At 44.6% G+C, this 15,737-nt stretch overlaps 1 protein-coding gene across 1 annotated transcript in view; it reads left to right on the top strand.

The window, feature by feature from the left end:
- The window catches only part of LOC142817563 (uncharacterized), an 80,585-nt gene that overhangs the window by 23,850 nt on the left and 40,998 nt on the right, over window positions 1-15,737 (top strand). Inside the window, exons 5-8 of the mRNA XM_075894605.1 lie at window positions 2,321-2,359; window positions 5,540-5,668; window positions 6,933-6,971; window positions 10,209-10,337. Coding sequence (XP_075750720.1) covers window positions 2,321-2,359; window positions 5,540-5,668; window positions 6,933-6,971; window positions 10,209-10,337 — 336 coding nt within the window. The remainder of the gene's footprint in view (window positions 1-2,320; window positions 2,360-5,539; window positions 5,669-6,932; window positions 6,972-10,208; window positions 10,338-15,737) is intronic.

Genomic DNA, 15,737 nt, shown 5'->3' with positions numbered 1-15,737 from the left:
GTTCGACATTTTTTCACTCGCGAGTAAGTGCCTGGCTGTCTGCACCTGAGGTCAGCAGACCTCAAGCAATACTGGTTGTGAAGTCAAGAAACAAAGAACTTTTACAGAACAAGATAAATGCTATCTTCTGTAGCAATAGTTCACTAAATGCTACAACATCGATTGGAAAGTCAGAACGGCCTATTTTGTATTAAGTACATAGTGCGTACAGTAGGAGCTGACGCAACCGCAGCAGTGTGTACACAAAGGCTGAGTGTGATTTTCTTTTTAATGTCAGTAGTGGTGACATAACAGCAACAGTTAAGATTTTAGTTTGAAGATATGAGTGCTGTTCTAAGTCTGAACAATAATGCCCGAAAAATGTATTGTTGCCTTGCAAATAAATCAGCCATGTCAATCAATCGAATTATGTCAAAAACATAAACCGGTATCGTCGGGTGCCGGCTGGTTTTCTTGCATCATCCAGATATCGGTGTCACGTTGTCCGAGTCATTCTTTTCTTTTTGCATTTGTTGCATGAAATATAAATTTTTATAACCATAAACTAATTCAGCAGCCGTGGCACTGTGTAAACAAACCTTCATACCAGGTACCAAATATTTAGCATTGTAAAGTAATCAGCATAGGGGTCACTTGAAAAAGTGAAGCCAGGGCGGGGCAGCTGTGTTTGACGTATCTCTGCAAGGAAGATGCAAATAGTATCAGGAAACGAAAACATATATAGCGGCTGGCGCTAAAAGCACCTGCCGATGATAGCTCTGCAAGTTTCTCCCCCAGCAAACTTGGGAGATGACGACAACCGGATATTCTTGCGGGACCCAGTCCATAATTAGTGGTCTCAGAGTAGGGTATAATATTTCCGTTGACCAAGACAGTACACTTCTGATATATGATAGCTCTACGTTAAAATTGAGATGGCCTGCTGAAGTCTAGAAAGATGCGGGCAACATCTCAGCGTTTTCTGCAGCTCAATAGCAACGAATTGTTTACTTTTGAAAAAAGAAATTTTGACGATGAAAAATCACTAACTTCTATATTTAAACACCGTCGTACTCTCTGATGGACGGAAGTATTATGAAAAGTCAAGACGCATGCTGTAGTGGAGTAATTCTGATTAATTTTAACCACTAGGGGTAGCCTAGTAGGTGCCAAAACCTCAATACACTTGTTGGTGCCGTCGAAATTTGGCTGCCATGAACGGAAAGTGAACGGAAAGCGAACCCACGTCCTCGAGTTTAGCAGCATAGCACCTTTCCCGCTATGATATACCACATCACTAGACCGCTATACAACACTACACCAGAACACCACTCTACAACGCCGCTATATTACCACAACGGCTAACATACATCTTAGAAATAGTGCGATAACTTTAGGAAAAGGGCAGAAACAATAAACACTCCACATTTGAACTTCGTGTCAAAGGATTGATATAAAAGCGAGGGGTCTGTGCAAGGCGATTTATACGAGGTTCTGTTAAAATTATGAGGCAGCTGGCTGGTGGTTACAACGGTTCGCACGCCATTATAGGTCATACCTCCAGGGCGTAAGATGGCGGCGACGATACCAAAATTGGCTCATCTGCATCAGCGAACCGTTGCACTATATTGGATGCGAGTCGCATTTTCAGTGGCCGTGACATCTCTAACACAATAGCGACGACCGTGATGGCCTAGTTCGTCGGCTCATAAGGTTTTATGATAAAATAGCCTACGTGTTTGAGTGCCTTATCTCGGCGACCTTCAACGTGATGGCGATTATGAATACCACCCACAGCGCGTTAGATTGCACAAGGGTGAGAGAACAGAATAACAAAAAAGCACGTCGTTTTTTTTTTCATGTGTTGTCATTATGTACACGGGCACGCACTGTATATTAAAATGTAAACAGTAACAGAAAGCACCAGCATGGCACGAAATATGATGCGCAGGTTTCGAAAGCCATAGGTCGTGTTCCACTGTGGCAGTGTAGCAGACAACGCTTTTATTTGGGGTAGTTATTACACTTTTGCAGCGTGCTATATAATAATAAAATGGGTACTCGCAGAATTTAGCTTTCGTATAAGAGATAGCCTGACATGTAACAAAATGGCAGTGTTGGTTTTTGTCTAAACGCTTGAGTCGTAATCACACCGATTTTGCACAAACTGAAGATGTTGCAAACAGAATGACGCGCATTAAATGGGCTAGCCCTAAATTGTTCTGTTTCAATCCATGAGTACCATACATGTTCTGTACTGTTTGTCATCAACTCTGAGAATCGTCATGAGTCTTAGGAAAGGCGTCATAGTGTAAAGCTTGCGGTGTTCTTTTTCTCACAGCTCAAGGCTGCCATGCGGTTTATGTTGGACGAAGGGCCAGTAAGTGATCAATATTTGCATTCACTTATAAGAAATTTTCTCAGCATATAGGTATTGAAAACGAAAACGTAATTCTGGTTTTAGTTTTCTCTGTGAAAATGCCAATATATACCAGCCACGTCATTCTGGCACTGTTGTGTTGACACTGGTCTCATTCACGAATGTCACCGAATGTTTCGATACAAAACTAAAAAAATGTCTATTGGTACAAAGTTATTTTAATTCACTACGCTGTGTGTAGTTTTTGAAAGATGGCGAACATTATAAACGCATAATCGAAATTTGGGTCCACGTCGTAAGGCTTAAAGCGACACTGAAAGCAAATATTGAGTTGATGTTGATTGCTGATATAGCGGTACAGAAGCATCGTAGAGCTACTTTTTTGCCAAGGAAGTGCTCATTTTGAAATAAAACACGTTTTAGTGGCCAGCATTGTGTTAGTACACTTCGAATCCCCCGTTTTAGTGTCTTTCTCACGTCACTGTTGCCACGCACAGCGTTGCCTACCTTCACTTCACTTCGCACAGCGTTGCCCAGCTTCACCGCCGACACTAGTAGTAGCAGATCGAAAGTATAGTAGTGGAAGTCACAGCGGCAACAACGGCCATTGAACAGTTTCCCGCCATGGCCTCCGAGATGGCAGGCATGCTTGGTTCAGCTGGGCCCCGCTAGATGGCCCAACCTGTCCAGTTTAACCAGGTGTAAATTGAATTTTTGAACCACTCACGCATTCACCATAGTAACGTCCAGCGGTCCTTTTTTCCATGAATCAAACAGACATGAACAAGTAGCATTTTATTAGATCTTGTGATGCACAGAAGGTTCTTTATTTAGTGCAGCCAGTTCGATTACTTGTGAATAATTGTAGTCGGTACCTCTCATCAACATTTCTTTTGGGCCTAGTTGGTTTATGATCATAGAGGTACCTCTCAGGTCATCTCTGTATAATTTTGCGAATGTCTTACGAGTAGCGCATGTGTTCACGTGCGTTTGCATTAATTTATTCGTAAGCAGGACAGTGTTGTTGATAATATTGTCGTTTTAGACGTTGTCGTACATTGAGCTATGGCTCTGCTATAATGTTTTTTTTTTCTTTTGTGTCATTTCAAGTCCTTGATATCGCACATTTATCGTCATATCTCATTATCGTTTGATCTACGAGTAGGGGAGGAGGGGATAAACAACAAGAGGGAAGGCAGGGAGGTTAACCAGGCACATGCCCGGTTTGCTACCCTACGCTGGGGGAATGGCAAGGGGGCATAAAGATGAGAGAGAAAGGAAAGAGAAGAGAAAGAGAAAGAGAAAAAAAAGGAGGATTGTCAGTCAATCGGCTGGCGCGTATGCAGCGGTGGCACTACACAAAAGTTAAAGGAGGCCACGTAGGCCTGTAGTCCTCAAAAAGCACAAGACAGCTTTGACTGCTTTTTGAGCCGAGTAAATACGAAGGAATCAAACACTGAAGCGCATTTATCGGGGAATACCTCAAGCGACAAACCATCCAGCGGCTTGAGGAGGCCCTGGCAAAGCAGACGAGAAAGGGAACCGACGCCCCGGACAACGGGAGCGGAGGAGCCCGAGTATCCAATGCCTAGCCAGGGCACAACGTCCTCAAGATCTAGAGCCTGGGACTATAGGACTATTAGCTATAGTCCTTAGATAGGGAATAACCGCGCCCTGCGCAGCCGGTGACTTCTCGCACGCCGGATGCACGAAAAATGTTGTTTCTCTCTCTCTCTCTCAAGCGACAAATGTAGCAATGAGCACGTAAAAAAGTTACAATGGCGTGATCTACGTTTTAATAGAGGGATTTATAAGTGGCGCACTAAGAAGCTTGGAGCCAAACAAATCTGTCAACAGCTTGAGCGCATGAACAAAACCTGAGCTACTCTTGTGCTGTTGCACAGCCTAGGTATATCCATTGCTCAAAAATTGAAGACAGGCGTGTGCCCCCAAGACACCTTGGGTCACAGCGAGATGACACAGACTAAACGCGGGGCGGCACCATATGACACGCGTATCGCATGATTTTAAGTTTGCCGTAAGGGGCAACACATGCGTCTGACCCAACTCTCAAACTCTGCTCTCTGCTGCCCATCCGAACACACACACACACACACACACACACACACGCGCGCGCGCGCCCGCGCACGCGCACACACAAAAACATCCTATATCCAGCCTGGTTTGGGAACCCAGTCTCTTGAGTTCCCAATCCAGAAAGGCCCTGATTACTCTTCGTAGAAAGAAGTCACCAAAACGATATCTAGGCGTTGGGAAGGATCATTGTTTGTAAAATTTCCCAGTATTTGTGTTTTAGCGAGAACAGCACCCTCACCCTCCCCCCCCGCCCCCCTGAGTGGGGTTACAAATAAACTGAAAACGTTACTTACCAGTTCATTAAGACAAATACGGAATTGTAAAGAACAGCACGAGCAGTCATTGTCCCAGGTAAGCCTCTTGAACAACAAGTTATATGCAGCACCTAAAGGAAGCCCAGATGTTCTATTTAAATCTCAAGCCCACTATCACCGCGTACCTCATGAGGACTTTGGCGCATGGAATTATTCATGATTGATCGCTGGAGCAAGTAAACTGGTAAAAATGATTCTGCCTAGCTAAGTTAACTTAGACCCGCTGTTTTCGGGTAGCTGGAGCGCTTCACGTGTGTAGTGGAGAACGTGGAGCGCAAAAATTGCGACGTACCCACAGCGATTTGTATCGCCACAGGTGGCGATACAAATGAAATGAAGTGTGTCGCCACCTTTAGCAACAAGTTGCCTGAATCCAAACAAAAAGAACTCAAGTTAGCACTTTTGCACTCTAATTCTTTCTCAGAGTCACACTGTTCTGTTTCTCGTGTTTTTATGTGCAAAACGTACTGCACAAGTAGATTTTGGACAACAAGCATGCACACTTTTTTTTGCATGGTAAAAAAAAAAAACAAGTAGGCCAGGGACTTATTTTCATTTAGCATTGTTTCTATCCTTTATTATGGCATTTGCACGTGGCCTATTTTCTCATTTTTGTATGAATCCGTCGTGTTTGCTTAACTAGAGTAAATTATTCTGTCATTGCACATGGTTGCTTGCATTGAGTAATAGCTTTAGTTCTGAAGTGCTTAAGTTTGATGGCTTTCATTCTGCTTTGCATCATACTTAGTGCATGCCCATTTCCACGCAGACTAAACAAATGAACAATGCCGCCCGCACCGTGTGTCTTAAAACTATGGCCCCTGGAGTCACTTCCGACAAGTACATGTCTCACGCCATTGGCATGTTCAAGAAAGGAGACCTGGAGGCCAAGAAAAAGGTACGTCTAACAGTCCCCTATCTCTGAAGGTGCATTGGTGGATTTGCTTTTCTGAGCTGTGTTAGGCTTGGATAGAGCAATGTCGATTGACATGGTGTGGTAAACCTAGGCGTAAAAGCTCATTTCATGATGAACCACAGTGAAACTTCAGAGACGGGCCTGTAAGAAGGATCATCCTCGTCTTTGTAGTCACGCAGTGGCTCATGACGTATTACCTACGCAACCAAGTTTTCACGCAACTGAAGTTCGCTTAGTTTACGAGGAAGCCTTGTCAGAAAAAGTTCGCGCTATGTGTTCTAAGCTGATTTGAATGATGCGCAATCTATTTTTAGCAATTGTTCTCTCATTTACACCTCATTCATTTTTTATGCATGCAAGTTTGCTTTTTATTCAGAGCTACCAAATGATGAGGCTTCTTACCCTTCGTATATAGAGCTTTGAATGATAGTTAAGAAGCTCACAAGAGGCCTCAAGTTCCACATACAGGCGTGCATGGCGTAATATAATTGCAATGAATCGCGCGGCAAGTCACTTACTTTCTGCGTTCTACTTTACTTCACGATTGTGTGAATCACGTGATACACGTCGGTGGACCTAAGTCTGTCGCGTGAGTACTTCTCAAGCCACGCTCCTACACTTATGACTTATCGTGTGACCTGGTGATTGCAGCTTTGAAAGAAGGGAACTATGCGAAAAAAATGCACTATAAGACATTGCCAAGCTGTATAAACATGCATTTCAAGACTTTCATAAACAGACAAACACAGGAGTTTCAGAGGGAGTCATTCATTTGTGCAAGCCTCTAACCAATCGGCAAGTTTTGTTGTGTTCTGACTGAACACCGCAATACTTTTTTTTACAAAAGGCCCCTCAAATATTAGTGTAAGTCACATATTGTCCGAACAATAAATTTCGTGAGGCAAGATGCTCTGAGGTGAAGCAACTCACTACTTCCCTTTATAATAAAGTTCATGGCAGCTAGGTAGGCTCCCCACAGTAGGACGAATTACGTGCAGTTTCATACCAATGTTTTCATCAGATCTTTATCACGTGCATCGCGAGAAAGTGAAGGAAAATATTCTTCGGCTAGTTTTTCTGTTCCAGAAGTACAAGGGATGGCTTTGTGAAAAGCAATACAGCCTTCTGTACTTTTATGTGCGTATGGTCCCGCGAAGGTTTGTGAGTGAAGGTAGATGTCGTGAAGACCCAGCAGATTACTGGAAGGTCGCACCTGAAGTCATCGTTTTTCGCTTTCACTTTGCAGATTGACGCCTGTACGTACAAGAATTCACTGAAAGGAAAGGTGCGTACCACAATGAGTTATACCCCTGTCACACGGCCACCACCTTTTTTTACTCCCCTAAATAAATTCGTTCAAATGCATTGTTCGCAACTTGAGGTCCACGAGAAAGCCGCGAAGACACGATGAATTTTCTGTTTATTAGCCCGTGAACTCTGACACACCTGCACACCTGCATCACGTACCACAATTTCGAGACGAAGAACAAATTGCAAACCGCAGCTCTGGAGAACTTTGATAGGTGATCCTCCTGTGACCTACTCGCCTTCAACTGAATTTATCTTGCCTGTTCTTGCCAATAGTCATCATTGTCTTTGTAGTGTTCTATAGCTTCCCCTAGATATTTGACAGGTGTCGTCCCCCACTTCACATTGGCGGAAAATTCCGGTCTGAATGACCACTCTCCGTACGAAAAACCCAAGCACTTTCCCTAGTTCACCCGACTACTAGTGGCATTGCTGAAACTCTTCATTGCAGTGATAATCTCTGCCACACTTTCTTTGTGCAACAAACTGCGCCAACATCCGCAAATGCCCGAATTTTGAACTTCTGATGCCTGCAACCTAAAATCGTTAATGCTGCTGTTTTCCATTTTTGCTTAGCACAACGTTTCTATATAGATGCTGAACAAGATAGGGCTGAGTGGGCATCCCATATGGACAGAACCCCTATAGTTAACGGGGGCACCTAATGAATTATAAACTACTGAACAAGTCTTGCAGTTGCGATATGCCAAAGCGATGCCATCTCTGATTACGGAACCAACATTCACATGGTATAGTATGGCAACCAAGAAGACGTGAGAGACACAGTCAAATGCCTTTTCGAGATCGAACTGCAGTATCGCCACATGCACGACCGTTAGTGGCGCCGCAACACTCGAGGACACATCGCAGTTTATTTATATTGGTCACAATAGAACGTCCCATATTACCGCAAGATTCGTGAGACCAAACCACTTCCTTCAAGACACCCTGTAGTCGCTGCGCTAGTACTTTCATCAGAACTTTGTAGTCACAGTCAGGTAATGATATAGGCCGATATGACGGAACTAGCTTCTATGACGGAACTATGATGGAACACGTCTGTCTCTTTGGTCTTGGGTATCAAAATAGTATGAGCTTCACTAAAAGACCGTGGCAGACTATCTAGTTTATATGAGTCGTTAAAGACTTCTGTAAGCCGTCCAGATAATTCACATTTAAATGTCGTGTAAAACACAGCACTCAGACCGTCAGTCCAGTGATTTACCAGGATTGAGCTTATCTGCGACATTTTATACTTCGGTTTGTGATACAGGCTGTTGTAACACTGCTTTTGTGTCATCAGACAAACGTGGCATTCTTATGAGAAACAACTCTTTAAACACCTTCACATGAAATGATGTAGTCATGCCTCGTAGTGTTTAAGAAAAAAATGGCAGCATATCCACGAGGTGAATGATGGAGATTGGGGCGAAGCATCCGTCCGTCCATTCGTTCTTGCTTCCATCTTTCCTTGCGTCCGTCTGTGTAACCATCCGTGCGTCCATCCACCCGTCCGTGCGTGCATCTGTTTGTGCGTCCGCACGTCCATCTGTGCGTCCGTCCCTGCGTTCGTCCATGCATCCATCCGTCCGTGCAGCCATCCGTGCATACGTACATGCATCTATCTGTCTGTGTGTCCGTACGTCCACCTATTCAACACTGCAAGTACCCCCATCTCTCATCTTGTCATCATATATTCCTCATATAGAAGCACCGCCATCCAGCGGACATTCCAAGGACTAAACGAGAGGGGGCACACGCACACTTTCGTACGGCTTGCGCTTCGTGTCTACTTTCCTCCTTTAACCACCTCGAGTTCATGGTATATACTAGTTCACTGTATTCATGGCGCTGCGGCCCAACGCTCGCTAAACCTTTTTTAAAACCAAGGAGGTTACTCCCAGCGAGTATAACGTAGCAGCCCTTTCTTGTCAGATAGTGCTCAATGTACATGTAAATGGCTGCTAATTGGGAATGCGAGACAGGAGAATTCGGCTTTCAGTTAACGCGCACGCTGCGAAATTTTTATTGTTCAACAGCGCACAGGAGAAATCTCCCACCAGCACCACCTTGAAGGTCCAAGCGTAAGACACGTTACGTACTACGACGTGGGACGAACGGGTGCCGCTTTAAGGAGCTTTGCCCCTAAAATCCCGCACAATGCTATCATTGTCTGTCATCTATACAACATTGCATTCGATAGTTTCTATATGATTCCACTTGGGGCGACTTTTCTCGATTCCAAGTGCCCGTTTGCTGAAATTTGATACGGTAATTCTATTGCCGATTCAGAAGGCAATGCACTTCATTTTTACCGATCACGAACTACGTAAGGCCAAGTGGACACCGTCTAAATCTGTAGCGTCATTGTGTTAGTTGCGGGAACCTCAAGGTGGCGTTGCTACCAACACGTTTTTTATTTATATTTTTCCGCATCTTTCCACGTCAAGCGGCGTGATTTTGATATCATGATTGCGTAAGTTGGTAGTACGCGAAAAGACGTCTTAGATGTGAAGCAGCTTTTGCTCGGGGCTGTGTCCGTCCTTCCCTCATGTGTCCGCTCCCCAACTGCTTATGCGCATCCCAACCCCCTTTTACGCTTTCCCTCTTCCGTGTCGGTGGCGAAGGCAACGTTTTCGTGAGACAAAGTGCATCTGCTTTGTTCGTAGGCGTTGATCGTTGGTCTTGCGGCGTTCCATGTTTCCATGAGACTGAGCCTGTCTGTTTTAGTTATCGCGTTCGATGTATGTGGTGTATGCATTGAGAGACCGACTATTTAGCAGTGCTACAGTCATGATCACTGCCAGTGTTGGGGACCGGCAGCATTAGTCAGTGAGAGGCTCTGAATGGTGGGGCATCTGCTTAATGTGACGTAGATGAGTTTCTGTTGTTGCCGTTCAGCATGTCCCCGCTACTACGATTCCACACATGGTTTCCTTTAGCGGAAGATGATGTAAATTTGTTTCTCTTTAGTGCACCTTTCAAGTCGCCGTACAATCTTGTTCTTATGCTCCTGATATAAGCGCTACTTTTGTGATTCCCCCAGCCTGCCCACCCCCTCAGACATTGCTCCAATGTTGGTGCCTTTCAAGCAATTTCAATAAGTGAATAAATACATAAATAAGTAAATAAATGACGCCAAAGCGCCTACTACTGAAGTGTTACCGCTGAAAGAGCACGTGACCTGGATTTTCGTATGTCGTTCTATTCACAGTGGGTGCGTGCCAGACAGACAATGATTCGCGAGTGTGCGCTCGAAACCCAGAAGAAGCTGCCCGCGAACCTCAGGGGCGACCTGCAGTTCCTCTACGCCCTGCATCTCAACTCAACTGCCCTGGAAATTGTGAGTCGAACATACGATTCTTTTCAAATACTCACTTCATTACACTTAGGGGACATCACGTTGCTCTATATCGTGAAAGCACTAGACTTTTTTTAAAGAAATATTTTTGGTATAGCTTAGGATAAGAATTTGCCTCAGTTGTTATTCAAAAAATGAGAGTTTTCCTCAATAATTGTAGCACATCGTATTTTTGAGATTGATAAAACTTTTACGCATTTGAAAGGAAAAAACTGGTGCCTCGTAAGTGTACGAGTTGACTTGTTATTCTATGTCTTCAATTAATTTTATTATAACTTGAAACTCGGCCATAAAGAACTACAAACTTATGCAAGCGGCACCTACTGGTACATTTAAATAGCACCGGAGTTGTGCGACACAAGAGAGAAAACCTTTATAGGAACGAATTATTTATGGATGCGGCTTTAGTCCAGGTTCCCACTGGTTCTAACCCCTTTATAAAACTTAAGCACAATCATCAGCCAACAAGCAGCCGCTGTGCTCAATTTACGCCGTGAAGAAGGCTAAACGCGCACGCAGCTTCACATCTGCACACACGGAGCGTAGGTATCAGCGTGTCACGGCTCATGGTAACGCCAATTCCGATATGTTTTCATGTGTCGGATTACACAGATTAAAGAAATTGAGATGCTGAAAAAGGTATGCAGGAAATTAACCTTTGGGTAATTAGATTTGCTCGTGGCTCTCTAGAAGCAGGTGCTCTACCTAATGCTTACGACTAGCGCAGCCTTTTTGTTTGGCGTTTTTAATAAATGCGGCATGTGACAGCATCGCTACTCATCAGAGCACAGGTGTCACGCTGAGACGAGAATTTTTTCGCGCCATGTGCTTGCAGGAACCGGAAAAAATAACTTCGTGTATACGAGCTGCATCGTGTGTACTCGTGCATGTCTGTGCTACTTTTGAAAACCATACTTAGGATAGCAAATAAATGTTAGACAGGCAGCCAGTGTGTGTCATTGATTATCAGCGGACAAACTTATTTGGTTGGAACATGCTTTATGCAGTTTCCTTCGACAGTGGAATTTTAGATGGTAGCGTTTGGTGACATGCCTAGCGCACGTAATGCTTCATTTTTCAAGAATTTGATGTGCTATCATTACCGAATTCAAAGAGCCGGTCCGGATGTACTGAATAACCGCCTCTCCTGCATTTGTGCCCTAGGAGCACATATCAGTTTGCCCCAAACTTGATCCTCCTCGGAAAAATCCGGTATTCACCTCTCTGTTCGAAGAAAATAGTAACGGAGGCTTCAAGAGCCAGGCGCTTTTCTTCTGAAACAGGGAAAAACTGCTGTTGCGGTATATGTGTTAAATTCAAACGAGGCTGTGCTACCATTGGTTGCGCTTTGACGTGGTTAACAGTACTTTCTTAGTGTCATTGCTGTGCCTAGCCGCGATGCATTGAAAACAGACATACAAAATTTATAACAAGCGTAAAGCTTCATTCTTGAAAATGGCAAGCTCTCACGTGACTCGGTGACACACTTATACTTTTTCACGATTTTGAGGCAGTTCTCTACCCGTAATAGCTGTCAAAGTCGCAACTAGGAAACACCGCTAACGAATACAGGCCCTTACGCACTTGTCTGACTTTTTTGTGACTTGATTGCCCATTAACAAAGCAGATAAAAACAAGAAACTATAGGAACTGCAGCAGTACATATCAGATGCAAGCCGCTAACATGGCGCCTAATTGGTAGCTTCGTCAAACCTTCGACAGGTGGCAGCCATTTTGCATGGCAGTCAATTAGACACCTTCTCACCTTGCCGATCAGCCTTTTCTTTTTCGCCAGGTCAGAGCTGGACAAGTCGCTCCTTTCACTGCTGCAACGTCTGTTTTAACGCCATTTCTGTTTCTATCAGGTTTTGGCAGGCTTGAGCAGCCCCTGTGACCAAGCGAAGGGCAGAAACCATTAAGGACGTGAGTTTTGTGACATGTAATCAAGAAGGTTTCAAAAAAATCACAGCATATCCGCGGAGGGAACGATGATGAGTGGGGCAAAGAGTCCATCCGTCTGTCCATCTGTCCGTGTGTCTGTACGTCCATGCCTGCGTCCGACCACGTTCGACAATGCAGACGGCATACGGGTAACACCGATGACACGTGAGCCAAGGAACCCGAGTGCAAGCGTCTTCAACGCGCCCGCCGCTCAGCTTTGTCCGTGCCACAGCAACGATTCGTTCACGTACGGCGACGATACATGAAACAGGTACTCGTTCTCTACGCACTCAGCCAAAGTGTTTGCCGCAGCCAATCGGAGAGTAGCGGCACTTCGGATAGTAGAAGAAGAGTAACGCCATCTGTGAAATGAGACGAGAAATGGTCACATATTTCTTTTGTTTCTTTTTCTTTCTCGTCTCTTCTCTCGGTGGCGCGTGACCAGTGACAAGGTTAGACTAAGAGGAGCTTTGCCCGAAATCTCGAGAAACATCACCTGATTCGGCAAATCGATGCAATTATAGTGGCTCCGACATGGAAATGAGCCAGCTAATTTCAACTATGGGTCAAAACAACGCACATCCCTAGGCGCATGTTCGTTTCATAAATGAAAGGTCGCTCGTTTGAATCCCACAAATCAGGCCGACAGCAGTATTCGAACCAGTGGCCTCCTGGTTATGAAACAAACGTGTGACTAGGGCAATGCATCTTTTCTTGCCTATTCTTCAAATTAAACTTTTAGTTCCCATGTCGGAGCCAATAAAATGCATCAATATGCCGATTCAGACAAACTTTTTCGAGATTTTTTGAAAGTCATATGCGCTTATAACTTTCGAAAAATACAAAAAAGGAAGATCCCGAGCCTGACATTGCAGGTTGAGAATCATGGCATGATATCGGCTGATAGGCCAAGTGTTCGTTTTATAACCGGGAGATCCGTGGGTCAAGTGCAGCTTTCTGCTTTGTTGCCAACAGAATTTTTTTATGAAATTTTTTACACGCTCATAATCGCGGCAACTTAGCGGCATGGAACCGTGAAGCCTGGGGATTTTCGTGCCACCAAGTTCCACAAGGTGGACTGTCATGAAACATAAAAAAAATGAAACTTGAACGCTTTGGCGAATTTTAGTTGGAAGTCACACCGACAGCAGGATCCGAACCACTCACCTACGGATTATGATTCGAACATTCAACCTCTCAGCCGACGTCACGCCGTGGCACTTGTACTGCAATGTTGGGCTCGGCAACTTCGTCTTTTAGGTCTTTCGAAACTGATAACTGCATCTGACCTTCAAAAATCGCAGAATATTATTAGAGTGAATGATGATGATGAGCAGGCCGAAGCTTGCCGTCATTCATTCATTCGTTCGTTCGTTCGTCCATCCGTCCGTCCGTCCAGTCGGTCCGTCGGTGGGTCGTTGGTCGGTCGTTGGTCGGTCGTTGGTCGGTCGTTGGTTCGTTGGTTTGTCTTTGTGTCCGTAAGCCTGTGCATGCGCCCATGCGCCCGATCACCTTCGAAAATGCAGACGGTGCACGGGTGACGTCAATGAGACGCGAGCCAAGGAAGCTGAATACAAGCTTCTTCAGCGGGCCCGCCACTCTGCTTCGTCCATTCCCCACCAACGATCCGTCCCGAGCAGTGACTATCCAGGAGACAGAGAGGCACTCGTTCTCCATGCACTCTGGCAAAGCGCGGACAGCAGCTAATTGGAGAGTAGCGGCACTTCGGAGCCCTTCGCGCCCACAGCTTCGTTTCGTCCATGCCCCACCAACGATCCGACACGTACGGCGACGATTCAGAGATTGCGAGAGGCACTCGTTCTCCATGCACTAAGGCAAAGCGCGCACAGCAGCCAATCGGAGAGTAGTGGCATAGTAACGCCATCTAGTAAATGAGACGAAAAATGGCCTTCTATTTATTTTGCCTTCTTTTCTTTCTCGTCTCTTCTTCTCTCGGTTACGCGTGACCAGTGACAAGGTTAGACTAAGAGAAGCTTTGCCCCTAAAATTGCGTAATATAAGTGATGATGATAAATTCTGGTTTGAATACATCACCACCTCAGGACCTTATCTCCTGTTAGGCTTGTGTGTAGGTTTGTATAGAGCTGTTTCATGTTCGTAAGAAATGGTTAAGGCATCGTCGACATGGTTAGGTGGTTGTAGCGATATTAAAAATGGCACAGCATCTGCAAATCTGCCTCCGAGAACAGCGCGTAGAACAGACTCCCATCTGTTCATGCGATATCTGCTTTAATCTAGAGGGGCAGTATGCTAAGCACAATGGCTTACTTCCAAAATATTTTCTGGCAAGATCTGTAGAAAATTTTAGGACATAAATAAAAAATATGCGTTCCTGACAAACTAAATTTGGACATTTTAGCTTGATTTTGATATCTAGCTAGTTAATAAATTTACAATGTTGCTAATGAGAAGCTCTTGGCGTTTTGTATACAATTGATGTGTGTAAATTTTGTTTCAGCGCGTGCTATGACTGCCCTAAACGACAAACATAAAAACTGTGGTAGAAGCTTCCTGTTGAGAGTGGTGGTGCATACCTTGGAAAACATATTGTGGAGAGATATATGGGTGTAGTGGTAAACTTGCATCATTTTCTTAGAATAATATAGTTTTATATAATTATGGGGCGGGTATATTACATTGTTATACTCCTACATTGTCACAGGGTGCTCAACTTCACCTGCTATAATCACACATCGTCATAAGATGACTAGCCTACATTGCCTTAACTTCGCTTAAATTATTACAACAATGCATCGTTACAGCGTGAGTAGCGAACGCTAATCAACGTCGAATATTTAGCCAACTTTAAAAATATAGAATTCGTGCGAGCAAATGCTCAGTTCACTTCACATACCACGCTTCGTACAAGCTCGGAGATCGCATATTTCGTCCTAGTTATAGGTTTATATCAAAGTTTCAACCTCCTCAGTCCCAAGAATGCACCAACTGGAAGAGCTTTAGCAAAACTGAATTATTTGGCTTCCTGTGCTGTGTGTTAAGAAAAAGTGGGTAACGATTCAGGAGGAAGCAACAAAAGAGAGAAGGCAGGGAGGTTAACCAGAAAGACATCCGGCTAGCTACCCTACACCGGGGGATTAGGGAAGGGCACAAGAAAGATGAGAAAGAGGGAAGATAGGGAAAATAAAAAAAGAGAAAGACTGACAGTAATTTCACTGCAGCGTGTAGAGCTCCACGGCATGTTAGAGGCGTTCACCCAAGCCTGTCTTTCTCAGGGAACACAAAAGGGCTTTCACTGCCTTGTGGGCTGTCGAGGCATGTGGACGTTGCTGTAATAGCACCTGCACAGAAAGAGACCGATCATCAAGTCGTCGCATTGCGTTGGCAAGTACTTGTCTGTCTGAGGCAAATCGAGGACAGTGGCACAGCAGGTGTTCGATATTTTCGTCGGTGCCGCAAAAA

This window comes from Rhipicephalus microplus, chromosome 5, assembly GCF_043290135.1.
Source record: "Rhipicephalus microplus isolate Deutch F79 chromosome 5, USDA_Rmic, whole genome shotgun sequence".
Taxonomy (NCBI): domain Eukaryota; kingdom Metazoa; phylum Arthropoda; class Arachnida; order Ixodida; family Ixodidae; genus Rhipicephalus; species Rhipicephalus microplus.
This window is presented reverse-complemented; position numbering and strand designations above follow the sequence as displayed.